At 49.4% G+C, this 20,098-nt stretch overlaps 1 protein-coding gene and 2 long non-coding RNA genes across 3 annotated transcripts; all 3 read left to right on the forward strand.

Annotated features, from left to right (window-relative positions):
* The first annotated feature begins 1,865 nt into the window (after positions 1 to 1,865).
* Positions 1,866 to 2,741, forward strand: LOC135576322 (uncharacterized). Its single transcript, XR_010467984.1, has 4 exons — positions 1,866 to 1,926; positions 2,018 to 2,086; positions 2,357 to 2,434; positions 2,526 to 2,741. It is a non-coding gene; the product is annotated as an uncharacterized LOC135576322 (long non-coding RNA).
* Positions 2,742 to 10,371: 7,630 nt separating this feature from the next.
* LOC135576323 (uncharacterized) lies at positions 10,372 to 11,766 on the forward strand. Its single transcript, XR_010467985.1, has 3 exons — positions 10,372 to 11,136; positions 11,426 to 11,497; positions 11,594 to 11,766. It is a non-coding gene; the product is annotated as an uncharacterized LOC135576323 (long non-coding RNA).
* Positions 11,767 to 17,126: 5,360 nt separating this feature from the next.
* LOC135576324 (gastrokine-1-like) lies at positions 17,127 to 20,098 on the forward strand. The gene is made up of 6 exons (XM_065040724.1): positions 17,127 to 17,550; positions 17,902 to 17,955; positions 18,234 to 18,374; positions 18,592 to 18,702; positions 19,186 to 19,327; positions 19,639 to 20,098. Exons 1-6 carry the CDS (start codon positions 17,488 to 17,490, stop codon positions 19,743 to 19,745), a joined length of 618 nt encoding a protein of 205 aa, XP_064896796.1. The 5' UTR covers positions 17,127 to 17,487; the 3' UTR covers positions 19,746 to 20,098.

The following is a 20,098-nucleotide window of genomic DNA, read 5'->3' on the forward strand; positions in this document are numbered from 1 at the left end:
CTGGGGGATGAAAATTCGGGCGTGAGTCGACATTGTGAGCTGGCAGCTCAGAAGGCCCATGGTATCCTGGGCTGCAGCTTGGGCTGTGAGGTCACAGAGCCGCTCTGTGTCACACCCTGGTGTGTAGTGCTGTGCACGGACACCGCTCCGGCAGTGCTGGCAGCGTTAGCAGCGGCGGCAGCAGCATCTGCAGCGGCAGCAGCATTTGCAGCGGCAGCAGCAGAAGCGCCAGCATCTACAGCAGCGGCGGCAGTGGCCAAAGCAGCAGCAGCATTTGCAGCAGCAGCGGTCACAGCAGCAGCATCATTTACTGTAGCAGCGGCAGTGGTCACAGCAGCAGCAATTATTTGCAGCAGCTGCAGTGGCCACAGCAGCAGCAATATTTGTGGCAGAACTAGTGGCAGAGCCACGATGAAGGGGTGGGGGGTCACCTCACTCCTTATCCTCCTCCTCCTGGTTCTGCAAGCCCAGGAGGTCGGGGCAGCGCCGTGCAGACAACGGGAAACTGGTAGGCAGGAGGGGGAGGTGGGCACCCAGCGCAAAGATTTCCAGTAAGAAATCCCCGAGGATCCGTGTGTTTGTCCATCCAGTCCTTGAGGGGTGTTGCACACGGCCTGGAAACAGTATTTTGAGAGCTGCCAGGTGCCAGCAAGCAGGTCATCATGGACCCTCTGCAGCTTTGGGAACCTCCACCCACGTCTGGGTCCCACATCATTACCTGACCTCGCCTCCAGTCACCGCAGGTCACTGAGAAAGAAGCAGATGACAAGATCTAACAGAATGTGCTTGATTCCAGATGTGCCTGTAGCCGATGGCCTCGCCACTCCACAGCCGGCTCTTGTGCAGAAGCATCGCGGCAAACCCTCAGGTCTGTTGCTTGAACGAGTGAGCATTTAGGGTTTAATATTCTGAAGACGTCCATTGAAATATTTCCTGGGAGTTTCTCTGTTGTGTCTGTCTGCAGACACGGCTGGACGCAAGGGATTTCTAGGGTACCAACTGGCTTCCGGAACTGACACTCAGGGCCGTCTCATGGGTACGTCGTGGCTTTTATCCTCTTTGGGGAGCTCCCTGCTCAAAGCTGTTCAGTGATGATGGTATGCATCAAAGTGTGTGATGGAAACTTCTTGTGGGTGTTCAGGTGCAGGTGTGAACACCGGGAGGGCTTTTCCAGCGTCGCAGCTCGCCTGGCGTCACAAGGGTGAGTGCTCAGCCTTGGCTGACTTCACGGGCTAAGCACTCGTTTTCAGAAGGCGGGTAAAAGGTTGTAGGCACCCAGCCCAGAGATCTCCAGGTACGAAATCCACGAGGATCCATGTGTTTGTCCATCCAGCACTCGAGGGGTGTTGCACACAGCCTGGAAACAGTATTTTAAGAGCTACCAGGTGCCAGCAAGCAGGTCACCCCGGTCCCTCAGCAGCTTTGAAAACCTCCACCCACGTCTGGGTCCCACCTGATCTCCTCCACATTTTACCGCAGGTCACTGAGAAAGAAGCAGATGACAAAATCTAACGGAATGTGCTTGATTCCAGATCTGCCTGTAGCCGACGGCCTTGCAACTCCACAGCCGGCTCTTGTCCAGAAGCATCGCGGCAATCCCTCAGGTCTGTTGCTTGAACGAGTGAGCATTTAGGGTTTAATATTCTGAAGACATCCATTGAAATATTTCCTGGGAGCTTCTCTGTTGTGTCTGTCTGCAGACATGGCTGGACGCAAGGGATTTCTAGGGTACCAACTGGCTTCCGGAACTGACACTCAGGGCCGTCTCATGGGTACGTCGTGGCTTTTTGCTTCCTTCGGGAGCTGCCATTCAGTGATGATAGTGTGCATCACAGTGTGTGATGGAAACTTCTCATGGGTGTTCAGTTGCAGGTGTGAACACCGGGAGGGCTTTTCCAGCATCGCAGCTCACCTGGCGTCACAAGGGTGAGTGCTCAGCCTTGGCTGACTTCACGGGCTGCGCACTCGTGTACAGTATTTTATTTCTCAGGAATTTAACTTCATACTTTCCGTTAAGGTCATCAAAGAGCAAAGCCTAAGGCAGGAGTACAAAAAGCTTCCCAGCATCCCTCAATCGTCAACGATGGTGGGTATATATCACTCTTCAGCAGAAGTGCTTCTCACAAGGGCGCTTTCCCCAACTGAACTGGCACCCTCAAATGCTCTGACTTTGTTTCTGAGTGTTGTCCATGTATTTTGAGAAATATTGCCTCCTGAAGATATTGGTTCTCGAAGAGGTTACTTGTAATTAAACTGACTCAATTTCTTTTTCAAGACCTAGGCCGTGAGCCTGCAGAACGAGCTGTTCTGTGGTGTGTGTCACAAGGTCTAATGGAAACTTCTCGTGGCTGTTCAGGTGCAGGTGTGAGCACAGGGAGGGCTTTTCCAGCTCCTCACGTGGGTCCCGAACCACAGCTCACCTGGCATCGCAAGGGTGAGTGCTCAGCCTTGGCTGACTTCACGGGCTGAGCACTTGTTTTCGTTTTTTTATTGCTCAGGAATTTAACTTTCTACTTTCTGTTAAGGTCCACAAGAAACAAAGCCTAAGGTATTAAGACGAAAGTCTTCCCAGCATAAATCAGTCCTCAACCAAGTCCTGGAGGAACTGGACAAAGTAGAGCATGGTGGGTATATATCGCTCTAGAGCAGAAGACTTGGGAAGTGGAGGTTTAGATACACATGCTCTTCAGAAGGGCGCTTTCCCTGACTGAACTGACACCCTCAAATGCTCTGGCTTTGTTTCTGAGTGTTATCAATGTATTCTGAGAAATATTGCCTCCTGAAGATATTGGTTCTTGAAGAGGTTACTTCTCATTAAACTGACTCCATTTCTTTCTAAAGACCTGAGCCATGACACTGGGGAGACCGTGGCGTTTCAGAAAAGAGGAGACCAGGTAGTGCCGATCTACGATGAAGGGACTTGGACAATGAAATCACGAGGCATGCCAGGTAATTGCTGTCCTTTGGTCATCCACTGTCATGAACCAAAATCCCTGTGTCTGCAGGCTCTTCAGCAGCCAAACTCTTGCCTTGAGTGCCCCCCCAGGCACAAGGGAGGGGTCCCTCCTGTGCACTGAGGTCCAAAGGGATGCACTGAGAGATCGAGCACGGTTTAGGGGGAACCTGCCCCGAACTCCTGCATCCTCTGCTGAGGCTTTACCTTTCTGTGATTCTTGGCAGAGCTGCCCAACCCCGGGGAAGCCCGCCAGGCTGGAATCAACGGCCTCCTTGACAAGATTCCAGGTACGGAGCAGCCTTGCAGGGCCAGAAGTGGGAGACAAGGCCTGAAGGCTGGGGGCATGCGAGCAGTGCCCGTGCTGGAGCAAAGGCAAAGGGGGAGCGGGGTTCAGGTGTCTCCCCATGGGCCGGACTCTGTCCTCCTGGGGTGTGGGTTCCCCGGGGAGGGAGAGCTGGGGGTGGCATTCCCTGACACAGGGATGGTTTTTGTCTGTCTTGCTCCAAGGGACAGTTGATCAAACTGCTGTCAGACCTCATGTGAGATCAGCCGTAGTGTGCAGGACACACTGAGGTACATAATTGTTCATCCAGGTTGGAGCGTCAAGAATAAGAACAATACTACTGACACCGCGACCTACAAGAACCACTGCTTAGAAGCTGTCGTGGGGGTATTGGGCTCCCTCCTGTTTGGGATAGTGCTGTTTTGTGCATGCTGGCTGTGCAAGAGGAGAATACAAAAGTGAGTTGTTGAGCAGGGGGTGTTGCCAAACTCCTGTATCAGATGGCGGCCATTAGCCATGAAACATTTAGAGGCAGGATATTCTGAAGTGCCCGCTTAGTTACTGGCCAAACTCCACTGAGGTTCCTGCTGAAAGATGGCTTAACCTGCGCTCAGCTCCTGGCTGCTCTTTTCCAAACCCGCTCTTCCTTTTCCAAGTTTTAGTTTAAAGTGCCCCAGCCTCGACGAGGGCTGACCCAGCAACAATCGTACGCAGAGCAAGGTCAGGAAGAAAAATGAGGGATGACATTGCCATGGACAGGGAGAATCACAATAGTGATGTGTTCCTATGAGCAGAAATCACCCTGTTGGGTCCTGCTGTAAATCCCAGGTGTTCACCTCGGCCAGGGTGTCCCTGCAGCTCCAACTGCAGCTCCCCCGTGCAGCCGGGTGCCCGCACCCCACGGGTCGCCCAGCGCTGCCCCGCAGCCTCGCACCCCCCGGCACCACGGCCACGGCGGGGCCTCAGCAGCCTCTTCTCTCCGCAGGCGCCGCGAAGCCAAGGCCAAGGCAGCTGGGAACGCGGCATAACAATAAACACAGTTGAGCAGCACAATTGTCTGGGCACTCACCAGTTCTGCGCCGAACTTCATGTCAGGGCACGCAGGGAGGTGGATGCCGCGGTGCAGCGGGCAGGGAGCTGGGCGGGGGACGCTCCGTCGGGCTGGGGCGACACAGCTTCCCTGGTGGGACCGGCCTGCGGAGCTGGGCCAGGAGGGAGAGCTGCAGAGAGAGGAAACATTGGGGGCTGTTCACAAAATGACGTCAACCTCATGTCCATCAATTCCCACTTTTACCATCTCATAACACATCGTGATGCTTAATACATCTCCCAGCTTTTTTATTCCAGCAGAAGCTTAAATTAACCATGTGTCCTACAGTCACCATTAAAGCTTTACAGAAGACAGGAAACTACTGCTGAACCACGTGCTGCTGAACCACGTGCTGCTGAACACGGGCCACGATTTCTTTGTATGAGCTGCCATTTCTTTCTGACAGTAATTGCAATGTATGGAGCAAGAGACCTGAGAAAACGCCTTTCTTAGATTCCAGATCAATAAATATGTATGTGTGTGAAAAGTTTAAACTCATGAAGGAAGTCCAAGTTATGTTTATATCACGGGCCATGGTAATTTCTGCAGGTGTGGAGTGCTTTATTCAGCTTTATTCACCAACTGAAACATTTTCATTGAAATAGTTTCATCAAAATAAAGTAGTTTCCTGTCAGTCTGCTGATTTTCTTAATTTTTGAACGCTATTCTGCTTCACTGAAACACAGAGGCTTTGTTACCATTACTTCCAAGTAACTTCCTGGAGGCTTGACATATTAATTTGATGCTATTTACTGCTATATTTTATTATTTTGTTTTGACAAGTGTCAAATGCCGTGTGTCAGAGTGTTGTGATACTGGTCCCACAGGAATGTGGAAATTTTGTATCTGCATAGTTGGTGATTAAATCTCATACATTCACAATACGCATCTAAATGAGTTTCTGAGCATTGAGTGGTCTGTCAGAAGGAAATCCCATATTCCAGTAGTAACCAACAAAGCAAAGTGTCTGCTGCTTACAGACCACGGGAATTTAATTGTCATATCACATTCTGGCAGGTTTCTTGCACTGACGGGGCTCTCATGACATTTCACAATGATAACAATTATTCAGATTTCAATGGATTCAAATTTAGACTGCCGAGGAAGAGAAGGGGACTCAAAAAGAGATTGCTGAGCAGAGACATGGCAGCAAAGACTCCGCTGAACCTGAAGAGACGGCAATACTGGGACTCTCAAACTCTCCATGTCTGCACATAGATAGATAGATATTCTTAACAGCGCAGAAATGTGGAGCTGCTCACCTTGCAAGAAAAGATCCTGCTCAACAAGCAGGAGGCCCAAGCTTTACCAGTAAACACAACTCCCATGATCTACAAACATCACTTCAGAAACTCGGGCTGCCTGGAAAAACTGCTCTTCACCCTTCCTCGTTTAATTGAAACTGTCCTTTCAATTGCAAAGGCCACCCATTAGCATTACAAAGTCACAGGACTTTCTCCTCAGTTCTGCTGCGCTGCTTTTCTCACATTCAGGATGCTGAGACAGCCTGATCTCTGAGGGAAGTTTATTTTGTTTTAAGCAGAAGAAGAGATATTCTCATTCGAGACACCAACAAGACGCCTAACAAGAGTCTTTTGCGAACAAAAATACTTAAAGTACTGTAAGCGAATGAAGCGGAACGCGACAAGTGCGGGGCTGGCCCTGCGGGTCCCTGCGGCGCAGCAGCCCCGGCCCCGCCGCCGCCTCAGCCGCCTCTTCCCGCCCTTTGTCCCGCCCCTTTTTGTCCCCTCAGGGCCCGGCGGCCCCTCAGCGTCTCCCGCCGCCGCTGCCCCTGCCCTGCGCCGCGCTGGCGGGACTGCGAACGGGGACTTTATACCGCAAAAACACTCTTCTCTAAATAATGTGTGTTGACAAGTCATTCTGGAACCTTTTCAGTGATTCTCTGCCACAGTTCGCACACAAAAGGAAATTGACCAACGGGACACAAAAGCCCAAGCATTCATGACCCTCCCTAACTGAACAAGCACGATTTCCAGAAGAATTGACATCACAGAAAATAAGTTGGGGCAAGGTGAAAAACATTATTGTTACCACCTAAAGTAACAGACACCCACAGCATTGAATTACCTATTTATTGTAAAACAATTTCCAGGGGCACTGTTATATTTGGCACCTGTACTTTGGTGCACTCTATGGCTACATGGTACCTCAGAGCACATGTTGGAAGGTACAAGGTCTTTTATTTACTTTGTCGACTCTAAGGCATTTTTTCAAAAAACCCATAGCCTATGTCTGCTCTAAAGTTTGATGTGAATTTTCAAAAGTAATTAGTAAAGGCCGGAAAGTTCCTATTAAAAAAAAATCCACTGCAAATGGATTCTTATCTGATAACAACCAGACTCTGGCTGGCCAAAATCTGCACAAGTACAATCCCCATATTGATGAAGTACTTACAGCAGGAAACAATTTTCAGTGACACGCAGACAGAGATACAAATGACAGAATTATTTCAACACCAAACTGCTCCACACCTAATGCCGAAAACGTATATAAGTGGATGGTTCCCATTGCTCATTCCACCTGCACCAGCATCCGCTCTGCAGTCAAGATGAAACTCACCGTGAGTACGCGGCTTTTTTCCTTATACACTACAACGTTGATTCGACACCATTGCCTTTGTCTCTCTGAAGTGTCTTTAGCAAAGTGTCTCTAGAAAAAAAGGGAAATCTCTGGGGAGGGTTTTGTCCTCCACAGTGAGCAACTCAGACCCCAGTAAACTTAATCAGACGAGGAGGTAAGGATTTTGTTAATGGTTTAACTGCACATTATTCGATCTACAGGAAGCCTAACCCATGTCCATTTTTGTCAACACTTTTGCACAACTGGATAAAGGAAAAAGGCCCTCGGATTCTCCTGACCAGCTGTGTCAGCCAGAGCTGCAGTTACACTCTTGGTTTTGCTTTTCCTTTCAGGTTGTGACCACCGTCCTGCTCGGACTCTTGCTGACTCCAGCCCTCGCTGAATACGTGAGTACAGGGACCAGCTCTCACACACCTTGTCGCTGTTTCTCGGGGTCCTGCTGCTGGAGCTTTCCTTGCTTCTGTCCCATCCCTTGGGCACAGAGAAATCTGAACCTTCTTTCATGCATAAACCGCTAAAACCTCCAGACGACCATTTGTCTCCGGTCAGTGTAGGCGCTTACAGTGAGCCCACATTCCTTCTGTTATAGCAGTGATTTTCTAAAGCTTGGGGGAGAGAACTGACTAACTTGCAAGTCTAAAGTGTTTTTCATTGTGTGTTCTAGTTTCAGAACCAGCAAGTCACCAGGGAAATCAGAGTTAATGGTGGCGTCCAAATCCTGAGCATCAACAGGGAATCGCGTGTGGTCATTGTCGAGCAAAGGAGCGAATTTGGGACATGGAAAACCATTTGGAACTTCAACACGGTGAGTGGCAAGGAGCAAGCTTGTGCAGAAAATGCACAGAGAGACGAGCTCTGCTAAAGCTGACTAAAACACAGGACTTGTTTCTTTAGTCTTAACGTTTTCTGTCCCAGTGTGCCAGTAACAACTCTCTGCATTTATGACTTTTTGAATGCAATTTTATTTCCAATCTTAATTATTAAAAACTGAATTCCTAGTTGTGAATAACTTTATTTTCCAGGGCTTTATTGCAACCGAACTGATGTCCGAAGGAATTTGCCTCATTTCCACAATGAACAGAAACCTTCTACCCACCTTTGAGACATTCCCCACAGTGGTTCAGGGCTTCCAGGTGAGATGAGAAACGATGCTTGCAGTGGGGGTTTTCATGCGTTTGCAGTGTTCTGGATAAATTCAATATCAATCCCACTCATTCCGGCTGCCTACATCTTTACCCTGGAGTTCATCGAGCTGTTTCTTCCCTCTGCTTTTTCTTTGTTAGAGGATGAGATTTTCCAAGCAGCAGGACTGTTGTTCTGAACAGTAACGTTGCCTGGGATTTGGCCACGGGGACGGTTTTCCCTGAGCAGGTTTAGGTTGGCAGGTTGCTCTCTTTAGCCTCCCGGCACCTGGACTCCCTCAGGAACATCTGCCGCAGGAGCTGAATTCAGCGCTTGCCAAGGGCCCCAGAGTCACCCAGGGGATGAAAAGCCCACACTAAATACACTGCTGAGGAAAACACCAAACACCGAGTCACCATCCAGACACAGGAACATGCACAGCAACCCAGGGGCCAAGGCACTCATCGTGCTGCATTCTGTGCTTTGATGTTCAGGGTCTGAAGGGTCAAATACAACCGACACGTGTGATCACATTCGTCCTCGGCCAGAGAGTTGTCCCTGACCTCAGGATTTATGGACCTGACATCTTCAACACCTGCAGAGAGTCCACAACCGTACTGGCTTCTCCAGTTCCTGGTGAGTACAAGCAAATGAATTATCTCTGTAACTAACCGGTATGAACCGGAGCCTCACTGCAGGCTGATTGTCTGCAAACCCTGTATGACAAAGATGCTCTACAGATCAGGTGCAGGCTGTTGCATTTGGAGACAGCAGCATTTCCAGCCCCTCATGTTTGTTTTTCTTTCGTCATCGCTTCGGTACTTGAGAAGGCTCAATTTGCTTAGAACACGAGTGCAACGTGCCAGTATTAAGGGCTGCCAAAGAGTGCACAGATCACTTAACACCTTATCTCATGGCATTTGCTTTTGCTTTTCTTGTTTTTAAAGAACTCCAACTTCAACCCATCTACAACGAAGGAGCCTGCACTACACTCAACGTCCTGAACCTTGTGCAGCTGAACTACTGCCGTACCAACGTCAACATCAAGGTCTGAAAATCTCACCTTTCTGGAAACACTTAGGGATGCTCGATCGCTGCTGCACAAAGCCAACCCCGATGCTGTTCTGCCCTGACATCTCCTCTGCCAAGAACTCCCTTCCTCATGATTCTAATGCTGAAACAGGTCAATTGTTGACCACAACTTTCAATAAAGCGCCTTAGCATGGATTAACTCTGGCTACTTTCTTGTTGCTGTACCCTCCATCATCTATGAGCACATCCAGAAACATAGATTGATTGTACCTACCCCTTTTGAGCCCTTCAAATGCTCTTTCAAAAGCCTGATCTTGGCACAGGGCACAACCACAGGGGTGGGCGAGCATCAGAGTGTGGCCATTACAAATAAGATCTGCAGACTTCAGTCCTTCCTCAGGGAAAAGGAGTCTAATTGGTAGGATTTAGAGAGTTGGTGTGTTCCTAGAGTGGAGTCCTGTATTGCCTCTGCTCTAACAAAAATGGCAGGATGCCCTGCATTACCCAAGTGAACATAAATTTCTCTCTCAGAACACCAGCCATGCAACATCCCGCAGTTTCTGTTCCCCTCCCACCCATCCCCAGAGGTTTATTCTGCAGCAGTTGAGGAGGGGAAAGAGTTCACTTTGGCCCATCTCAGGCCAAAGCAGCTGATTTCCCTGCCTTAGCACACACCAGTCCCTGTAGAGGAGACACACAGGAGTTTGTTGCTGCTCATCTCCTTCCTTTTGCTGTTACACACGTTCTTGGAATCCCCTTACACACCATCTGCTCCCCTTCTACTCAGGCTGAGGCTGAACATGACAGAAAGAGGCAACAATCAAAGCTGAGAAGGGATTTTCACTTTTGCGGCTGCTCAACCCCTCCAGGGATGGTGACTCCAGCACTGCCCTGGCCAGCCTGTTCCAAAGCCCAAGAGCACTTTGGGGAAGAAATTGTTCCCAAGATCCAACCTCAGCCTCCCCTGGCACAACCTGGGGCCGTTTCTTTGCGTCCTGATGCTCGTTCCTTGGGAAAAGCGACAAATTCATCGGATGTTGCCAGCTGACTTCTCTATTAGCTTGCACAAAACTTTCTTTTCTGAGAAGCAGGGATGAAGTGGATCCATACCGGGACACTGATCTATACCACACTGTGCTGCCCTGCTTGCTAAGGCCTTTGTGTCACTGGATCTGGTATTGTCTGACTTAAGTCCCAACCCACCAACACAAGAAAAGAGCATTTTTAAGGATGCCAGAGTAATGAAGACACTTGTGTATCATGGGACATTCTATGGCTTGAATATGAACTAAGGAGCATCAATTCCTACAAGTTTTACTCCATTTGAAATATGGCATCTATAAATCTATATGGTACTCTAATGAGGCGTGAAGAAAGGAAAACTCATGACTACTGTAAAGCCTATGTAATAAAACTGCCCAGATTTAAGATCACAGATGTATTCCAAATATCTCAACGTGACCATTGCCCTTGCAGGCTCTTGATCTGCTCAGGGACTCCAACCATTCCATCATCTGCACGGCTTTTGAGACCATGGAATAGCCCTGGGGGATGAAAATTTGGGCGTGAGTCGACATTATGAGCTGGCAGCTCAGAAGGCCCATGGTATCCTGGGCTGCACCTTGGACTGTGAGGTCACAGAGCCGCTCTGTGTCACACCCTGGTGTGTAGTCCTGTGCACGGACACCGCTCCGGCAGTGCTGGCAGCGTTAGCAGCGGCGGCAGCAGCATCTGCAGCGGCAGCAGCATTTGCAGCGGCAGCAGCAGAAGCGCCAGCATCTACAGCAGCGGCGGCAGTGGCCAAAGCAGCAGCAGCATTTGCAGCAGCAGCGGTCACAGCAGCAGCATCATTTACTGTAGCAGCGGCAGTGGTCACAGCAGCAGCAATTATTTGCAGCAGCTGCAGTGGCCACAGCAGCAGCAATATTTGTGGCAGAACTAGTGGCAGAGCCAAGATGAAGGGGTGGGGGGTCACCTCACTCCTTATCCTCCTCCTCCTGGTTCTGCAAGCCCAGGAGGTCGGGGCAGCGCCGTGCAGACAACGGGAAACTGGTAGGCAGGAGGGCGGGGGTGGGCACCCAGTGCAAAGATTTCCAGTAAGAAATCCCCGAGGATCCGTGTGTTTGTCCATCCAGTCCTTGAGGGGTGTTGCACACGGCCTGGAAACAGTATTTTGAGAGCTGCCAGGTGCCAGCAAGCAGGTCATCATGGACCCTCTGCAGCTTTGGGAACCTCCACCCACGTCTGGGTCCCACATCATTACCTGACCTCGCCTCCAGTCACCGCAGGTCACTGAGAAAGAAGCAGATGACAAGATCTAACAGAATGTGCTTGATTCCAGATGTGCCTGTAGCCGATGGCCTCGCCACTCCACAGCCGGCTCTTGTCCAGAAGCATCGCGGCAATCCCTCAGGTCTGTTGCTTGAACGAGTGAGCATTTAGGGTTTAATATTCTGAAGACGTCCATTGAAATATTTCCTGGGAGTTTCTCTGTTGTGTCTGTCTGCAGACACGGCTGGACGCAAGGGATTTCTAGGGTACCAACTGGCTTCCGGAACTGACACTCAGGGCCGTCTCATGGGTGCGTCGTGGCTTTTATCCTCTTTGGGGAGCTCCCTGCTCAAAGCTGTTCAGTGATGATGGTATGCATCAAAGTGTGTGATGGAAACTTCTTGTGGGTGTTCAGGTGCAGGTGTGAACACCGGGAGGGCTTTTCCAGCGTCGCAGCTCGCCTGGCGTCACAAGGGTGAGTGCTCAGCCTTGGCTGACTTCACGGGCTAAGCACTCGTTTTCAGTAGGCGGGTAATAGGTTGTAGGCACGCAGCCCAGAGATCTCCAGGTAAGAAATCCACGAGGATCCATGTGTTTGCCCATCCAGCACTCGAGGGGTGTTGCACACAGCCTGGAAACAGTATTTTAAGAGCTACCAGGTGCCAGCAAGCAGGTCACCCCGGTCCCTCAGCAGCTTTGAAAACCTCCACCCACGTCTGGGTCCCACCTGATCTCCTCCACATTTTACCGCAGGTCACTGAGAAAGAAGCAGATGACAAAATCTAACGGAATGTGCTTGATTCCAGATCTGCCTGTAGCCGACGGCCTTGCAACTCCACAGCCGGCTCTTGTCCAGAAGCATCACGGCAATCCCTCAGGTCTGTTGCTTGAATGAGTGAGCATTTAGGGTTTAATATTCTGAAGACGTCCATTGAAATATTTCCTGGGAGCTTCTCTGTTGTGTCTGTCTGCAGACACGGCTGGACGCAAGGGATTTCTAGGGTACCAACTGGCTTCCGGAACTGACACTCAGGGCCGTCTCATGGGTACGTCGTGGCTTTTTGCTTCCTTCGGGAGCTGCCAGCTCAAAGCTATTCAGTGATGATAGTGTGCATCACAGTGTGTGACGGAAACTTCTCTTGGGTGTTCAGGTGCAGGTGTGAACACCGGGAGGGCTTTTCCAGCGTCGCAGCTCACCTGGCGTCACAAGGGTGAGTGCTCAGCCTTGGCTGACTTCACGGGCTACGCACTCGTGTACAGTATTTTATTTCTCAGGAATTTAACTTCATACTTTCCGTTAAGGTCATCAAAGAGCAAAGCCTAAGGCAGGAGTACAAAAAGCTTCCCAGCATCCCTCAATCGTCAACGATGGTGGGTATATATCACTCTTCAGCAGAAGTGCTTCTCACAAGGGCGCTTTCCCCAACTGAACTGGCACCCTCAAATGCTCTGACTTTGTTTCTGAGTGTTGTCCATGTATTTTGAGAAATATTGCCTCCTGAAGATATTGGTTCTCGAAGAGGTTACTTGTAATTAAACTGACTCAATTTCTTTTTCAAGACCTAGGCCGTGAGCCTGCAGAACGAGCTGTTCTGTGGTGTGTGTCACAAGGTCTAATGGAAACTTCTCGTGGCTGTTCAGGTGCAGGTGTGAGCACAGGGAGGGCTTTTCCAGCTCCTCACGTGGGTCCCGAACCACAGCTCACCTGGCATCGCAAAGGTGAGTGCTCAGCCTTGGCTGACTTCACGGGCTGAGCACTTGTTTTCGGTTTTTTATTGCTCAGGAATTTAACTTTCTACTTTCTGTTAAGGTCCACAAGAAACAAAGCCTAAGGTATTAAGACGAAAGTCTTCCCAGCATAAATCAGTCCTCAACCAAGTCCTGGAGGAACTGGACAAAGTAGAGCATGGTGGGTATATATCGCTCTAGAGCAGAAGACTTGGGAAGTGGAGGTTTAGATACACATGCTCTTCAGAAGGGCGCTTTCCCTGACTAAATTGACACCCTCAAATGCTCTGGCTTTGTTTCTGAGTGTTATCAATGTATTCTGAGAAATATTGCCTCCTGAAGATATTGGTTCTTGAAGAGGTTACTTCTCATTAAACTGATTCAATTTCTTTCTAAAGACCTGAGCCATGACACTGGGGAGACCGTGGCGTTTCAGAAAAGAGGAGACCAGGTAGTGCCGATCTACGATGAAGGGACTTGGACAATGAAATCACGAGGCATGCCAGGTAATTGCTGTCCTTTGGTCATCCAGTGTCATGAACCAAAATCCCTGTGTCTGCAGGCTCTTCAGCAGCCAAACTCTTGCCTTGAGTGCCCCCCCAGCACAAGGGAGGGGTCCCTCCTGTGCACTGAGGTCCAAAGGGATGCACTGAGAGATCGAGCACGGTTTAGGGGGAACCTGCCCCGAACTCCTGCATCCTCTGCTGAGGCTTTACCTTTCTGTGATTCTTGGCAGAGCTGCCCAACCCCGGGGAAGCCCGCCAGGCTGGAATCAACGGCCTCCTTGACAAGATTCCAGGTATGGAGCAGCCTTGCAGGGCCAGAAGTGGGAGACAAGGCCTGAAGGCTGGGGGCATGCAAGCAGTGCCCGTGCTGGAGCAAAGGCAAAGGGGGGAGCGGGGTTCAGGTGTCTCCCCATGGGCCGGACTCTGTCCTCCTGGGGTGTGGGTTCCCCGGGGAGGGAGAGCTGGGGGTGGCATTCCCTGACACAGGGATGGTTTTTGTCTGTCTCGCTCCAAGGGACAGTTGATCAAACTGCTGTCAGACCTCATTTGAGATCACCCGTAGTGTGCAGGACACACTGAGGTACATAATTGTTCATCCAGGTTGGAGCGTCAAGAATAAGAACAATACTACTGACACCGCGACCTACAAGAACCACTGCTTAGAAGCTGTCGTGGGGGTCTTGGGCTCCCTCCTGTTTGGGATAGTGCTGTTTTGTGCATGCTGGCTGTGCAAGAGGAGAATACAAAAGTGAGTTGTTGAGCAGGGGCTGTTGCCAAACTCCTGTATCAGATGGCGGCCATTAGCCATGAAACATTTAGAGGCAGGATATTCTGAAGTGCCCGCTTAGTTACTGGCCAAACTCCACTGAGGTTCCTGCTGAAAGATGGCTTAACCTGCGCTCAGCTCCTGGCTGCTCTTTTCCAAACCCGCTCTTCCTTTTCCAAGTTTTAGTTTAAAGTGCCCCAGCCTCGACGAGGGCTGACCCAGCAACAATCGTACGCAGAGCAAGGTCAGGAAGAAAAATGAGGGATGACATTGCCATGGACAGGGAGAATCACAATAGTGATGTGTTCCTACGAGCAGAAATCACCCTGTTGGGTCCTGCTGTAAATCCCAGGTGTTCACCTCGGCCAGGGTGTCCCTGCAGCTCCAACTGCAGCTCCCCCGTGCAGCCGGGTGCCCGCACCCCACGGGTCGCCCAGCGCTGCCCCGCAGCCTCGCACCCCCCGGCACCACGGCCACGGCAGTGCCTCAGCAGCCTCTTCTCTCCGCAGGCGCCGCGAAGCCAAGGCCAAGGCAGCTGGGAACACGGCATAACAATAAACACAGTTGAGCAGCACTATTGTCTGGAACTCACCAGTTCTGCGCCGAACTTCATGTCAGGGCACGCAGGGAGGTGGATGCCGCGGTGCCAGCGGGCAGGGAGCTGGGCGGGGGACGCTCCGTCGGGCTGGGGCGACACAGCTTCCCTGGTGGGACCGGCCTGCGGAGCTGGGCCAGGAGGGAGAGCTGCAGAGAGAGGAAACATTGGGGGCTGTTCACAAAATGACGTCAACCTCATGTCCATCAATTCCCACTTTTACCATCTCATAACACATCGTGATGCTTAATACATCTCCCAGCTTTTTTATTCCAGCAAAAGCTTAAATTAACCACGTGTCCTACAGTCACCATTAAAGCTTTACAGAAGACAGGAAACTACTGCTGAACCACGTGCTGCTGAACCACGTGCTGCTGAACACGGGCCACGATTTCTTTGTATGAGCTGCCATTTCTTTCTGACAGTAATTGCAATGTATGGAGCAAGAGACCTGAGAAAACGCCTTTCTTAGATTCCAGATCAATAAATATGTATGTGTGTGAAAAGTTTAAACTCATGAAGGAAGTCCAAGTTATGTTTATATCACGGGCCATGGTAATTTCTGCAGGTGTGGAGTGCTTTATTCAGCTTTATTCACCAACTGAAACATTTTCGTTGAAATAGTTTCATCAAAATAAAGTAGTTTCCTGTCAGTCTGCTGATTTTCTTAATTTTTGAACGCTATTCTGTTTCACTGAAACACAGAGGCTTTGTTACCATTACTTCCAAGTAACTTCCTGGAGGCTTGACATATTAATTTGATGCTATTTACTGCTATATTTTATTATTTTGTTTTGACAAGTGTCAAATGCCGTGTGTCAGAGTGTTGTGATACTGGTCCCACAGGAAAGTGGAAATTTTGTATCTGCATAGTTGGTGATTAAATCTCATACATTCACAATACGCATCTAAATGAGTTTCTGAGCATTGAGTGGTCTGTCAGAAGGAAATCCCATATTCCAGCACTAACCAACGAAGCAAAGTGTCTGCTGCTTACAGACCACGGGAATTTAATTGTCATATCACATTCTGGCAGGTTTCTTGCACTGACGGGGCTCTCATGACATTTCACAATGATAATAATTATTCAGATTTCAATGGATTCAAATTTAGACTGCCGAGGAAGAGAAGGGGACTCAAAAAGAGATTGCTGAGCAGAGATGTGGCAGCAAAGACTCCGGTGAACCTGAAGAGACGGCAATACTGGGACTCTCAAACTCTCCGTGTCTGCACATAGATAGATAGATATTCTTAACAGCGCAGAAATGTGGAGCTGCTCACCTTGCAAGAAAAGATCCTGCTCAACAAGCAGGAGGCCCAAGCTTTACCAGTAAACACAACTCCCATGATCTACAAACATCACTTCAGAAACTCGGGCTGCCTGGAAAAACTGCTCTTCACCCTTCCTCGTTTAATTGAAACTGTCCTTTCAATTGCAAAGGCCACCCATTAGCATTACAAAGTCACAGGACTTTCTCCTCAGTTCTGCTGCGCTGCTTTTCTCACATTCAGGATGCTGAGACAGCCTGATCTCTGAGGGAAGTTTATTTTGTTTTAAGCAGAAGAAGAGATATTCTCATTCGAGACACCAACAAGACGCCTAACAAGAGCCTTTTGCGAACAAAAATACTTAAAGTACTGTAAGCGAATGAAGCGGAACGCGACAAGTGCGGGGCTGGCCCTGCGGGTCCCTGCGGCGCAGCAGCCCCGGCCCCGCCGCCGCCTCAGCCGCCTCTTCCCGCCCTTTGTCCCGCCCCTTTTTGTCCCCTCAGGGCCCGGCGGCCCCTCAGCGTCTCCCGCCGCCGCTGCCCCTGCCCTGCGCCGCGCTGGCGGGACTGCGAACGGGGACTTTATACCGCAAAAACACTCTTCTCTAAAATAATGTGTGTTGACAAGTCATTCTGGAACCTTTTCAGTGATTCTCTGCCACAGTTCGCACACAAAAGGAAATTGACCAACGGGACACAAAAGCCCAAGCATTCATGACCCTCCCTAACTGAACAAGCACGATTTCCAGAAGAATTGACATCACAGAAAATAAGTTGGGGCAAGGTGAAAAACATTATTGTTACCACCTAAAGTAACAGACACCCACAGCATTGAATTACCTATTTATTGTAAAACAATTTCCAGGGGCACTGTTATATTTGGCACCTGTACTTTGGTGCACTCTATGGCTACATGGTACCTCAGAGCACATGTTGGAAGGTACAAGGTCTTTTATTTACTTTGTCGACTCTAAGGCATTTTTTCAAAAAACCCATAGCCTATGTCTGCTCTAAAGTTTGATGTGAATTTTCAAAAGTAATTAGTAAAGGCCGGAAAGTTCCTATTAAAAAAAATCCACTGCAAATGGATTCTTATCTGATAACAACCAGACTCTGGCTGGCCAAAATCTGCACAAGTACAATCCCCATATTGATGAAGTACTTACAGCAGGAAACAATTTTCAGTGACACGCAGACAGAGATACAAATGACAGAATTATTTCAACACCAAACCGCTCCACACCTAATGCCGAAAACGTGTATAAGTGGATGGTTCCCGTTGCTCATTCCACCTGCACCAGCATCCGCTCTGCAGTCAAGATGAAACTCACCGTGAGTACGCGGCTTTTTTCCTTATACACTACAACGTTGATTCGACACCATTGCCTTTGTCTCTCTGAAGTGTCTTTAGCAAAGTGTCTCTAGAAAAAAAGGGAAATCTCTGGGGAGGGTTTTGTCCTCCACAGTGAGCAACTCAGACCCCAGTAAACTAATCAGACGAGGAGGTAAGGATTTTGTTAATGGTTTAACTGCACATTATTCGATCTACAGGAAGCCTAACCCATGTCCATTTTTGTCAACACTTTTGCACAACTGGATAAAGGAAAAAGGCCCTCGGATTCTCCTGACCAGCTGTGTCAGCCAGAGCTGCAGTTACACTCTTGGTTTTGCTTTTCCTTTCAGGTTGTGACCACCGTCCTGCTCGGACTCTTGCTGACTCCAGCCCTCGCTGAATACGTGAGTACAGGGACCAGCTCTCACACACCTTGTCGCTGTTTCTCTGGGCCCTGCTGCTGGAGCTTTCCTTGCTTCTGTCCCATCCCTTGGGCACAGAGAAATCTGAACCTTCTTTCATGCATAAACCGCTAAAACCTCCAGACGACCATTTGTCTCCGGTCAGTGTAGGCGCTTACAGTGAGCCCACATTCCTTCTGTTATAGCAGTGATTTTCTAAAGCTTGGGGGAGAGAACTGACTAACTTGCAAGTCTAAAGTGTTTTTCATTGTGTGTTCTAGTTTCAGAACCAGCAAGTCACCAGGGAAATCAGAGTTAATGGCGGCGTCCAAATCCTGAGCATCAACAGGGAATTGCGTGTGGTCATTGTCGAGCAAAGGAGCGAATTTGGGACATGGAAAACCATTTGGAACTTCAACACGGTGAGTGGCAAGGAGCAAGCTTGTGCAGAAAATGCACAGAGAGACGAGCTCTGCTAAAGCTGACTAAAACACAGGACTTGTTTCTTTAGTCTTAACGTTTTCGGTCCAAGTGTGCCAGTAACAACTCTCTGCATTTATGACTTTTTGAATGCAATTTTAATTTCAATCTTAATTATTAAAAACTGAATTCCTAGTTGTGAATAACTTTATTTTCCAGGGCTTTATTGCAACCGAACTGATGTCCGAAGGAATTTGCCTCATTTCCACAATGAACAGAAACCTTCTGCCCACCTTTGAGACATTCCCCACAGTGGTTCAGGGCTTCCAGGTGAGATGAGAAACGATGCTTGCAGTGCGGGTTTTCATGCGTTTGCAGTGTTCTGGACAAATTCAATATCAATCCCACTCATTCCAGCTGCCTACATCTTTACCCTGGAGTTCATCGAGCTGTTTCTTCCCTCTGCTTTTTCTTTGTTAGAGGATGAGATTTTCCAAGCAGCAGGACTGTTGTTCTGAACAGTAACGTTGCCTGGGAATTGGCCACGGGGACGGTTTTCCCTGAGCAGGTTTAGGTTGGCAGGTTGCTCTCTTTAGCCTCCCGGCACCTGGACTCCCTCAGGAACATCTGCCGCAGGAGCTGAATTCAGCGCTTGCCAAGGGCCCCAGAGTCACCCAGGGGATGAAAAGCCCACACTAAATACACTGCTGAGGAAAACACCAAACACCGAGTCACCATCCAGACACAGGAACATGCACAGCAACCCAGGGGCCAAGGCACTCATCGTGCTGCATTCTGTGCTTTGATGTTCAGGGTCTGAAGGGTCAAATACAACCGACACGTGTGATCACATTCGTCCTCGGCCAGAGAGTTGTCCCTGACCTCAGGATTTATGGACCTGACATCTTCAACACCTGCAGAGAGTCCACAACCGTACTGGCTTCTCCAGTTCCTGGTGAGTACAAGCAAATGAATTATCTCTGTAACTAACCGGTATGAACCGGAGCCTTACTGCAGGCTGATTGTCTGCAAACCCTGTATGACAAAGATGCTCTACAGATCAGGTGCAGGGTGTTGCATTTGGAGACAGCAGCATTTCCAGCCCCTCATGTTTGTTTTTCTTTCGTCATCGCTTCGGTACTTGAGAAGGCTCAATTTGCTTAGAACACGAGTGCAACGTGCCAGTATTAAGGGCTGCCAAAGAGTGCACAGATCACTTAACACCTTATCTCATGGCATTTGCTTTTGCTTTTCTTGTTTTTAAAGAACTCCAACTCCAACCCATCTACAACGAAGGAGCCTGCACTAGACTCAACGTCCTGAACCTTGTGCAGCTGAACTACTGCCGTACCAACGTCAACATCAAGGTCTGAAAATCTCACCTTTCTGGAAACACTTAGGGATGCTCGATCGCTGCTGCACAAAGCCAACCCCGATGCTGTTCTGCCCTGACATCTCCTCTGCCAAGAACTCCCTTCCTCATGATTCTAATGCTGAAACAGGTCAATTGTTGACCACAACTTTCAATAAAGCGCCTTAGCATGGATTAACTCTGGCTACTTTCTTGTTGCTGTACCCTCCATCATCTATGAGCACATCCAGAAACATAGTTTGATTGTACCTACCCCTTTTGAGCCCTTCAAATGCTCTTTCAAAAGCCTGATCTTGACACAGGGCACAACCACAGGGGTGGGCGAGCATCAGAGTGTGGCCATTACAAATAAGA

This window comes from Columba livia, chromosome 25 (assembly GCF_036013475.1).
Source record: "Columba livia isolate bColLiv1 breed racing homer chromosome 25, bColLiv1.pat.W.v2, whole genome shotgun sequence".
NCBI lineage: Eukaryota > Metazoa > Chordata > Aves > Columbiformes > Columbidae > Columba > Columba livia.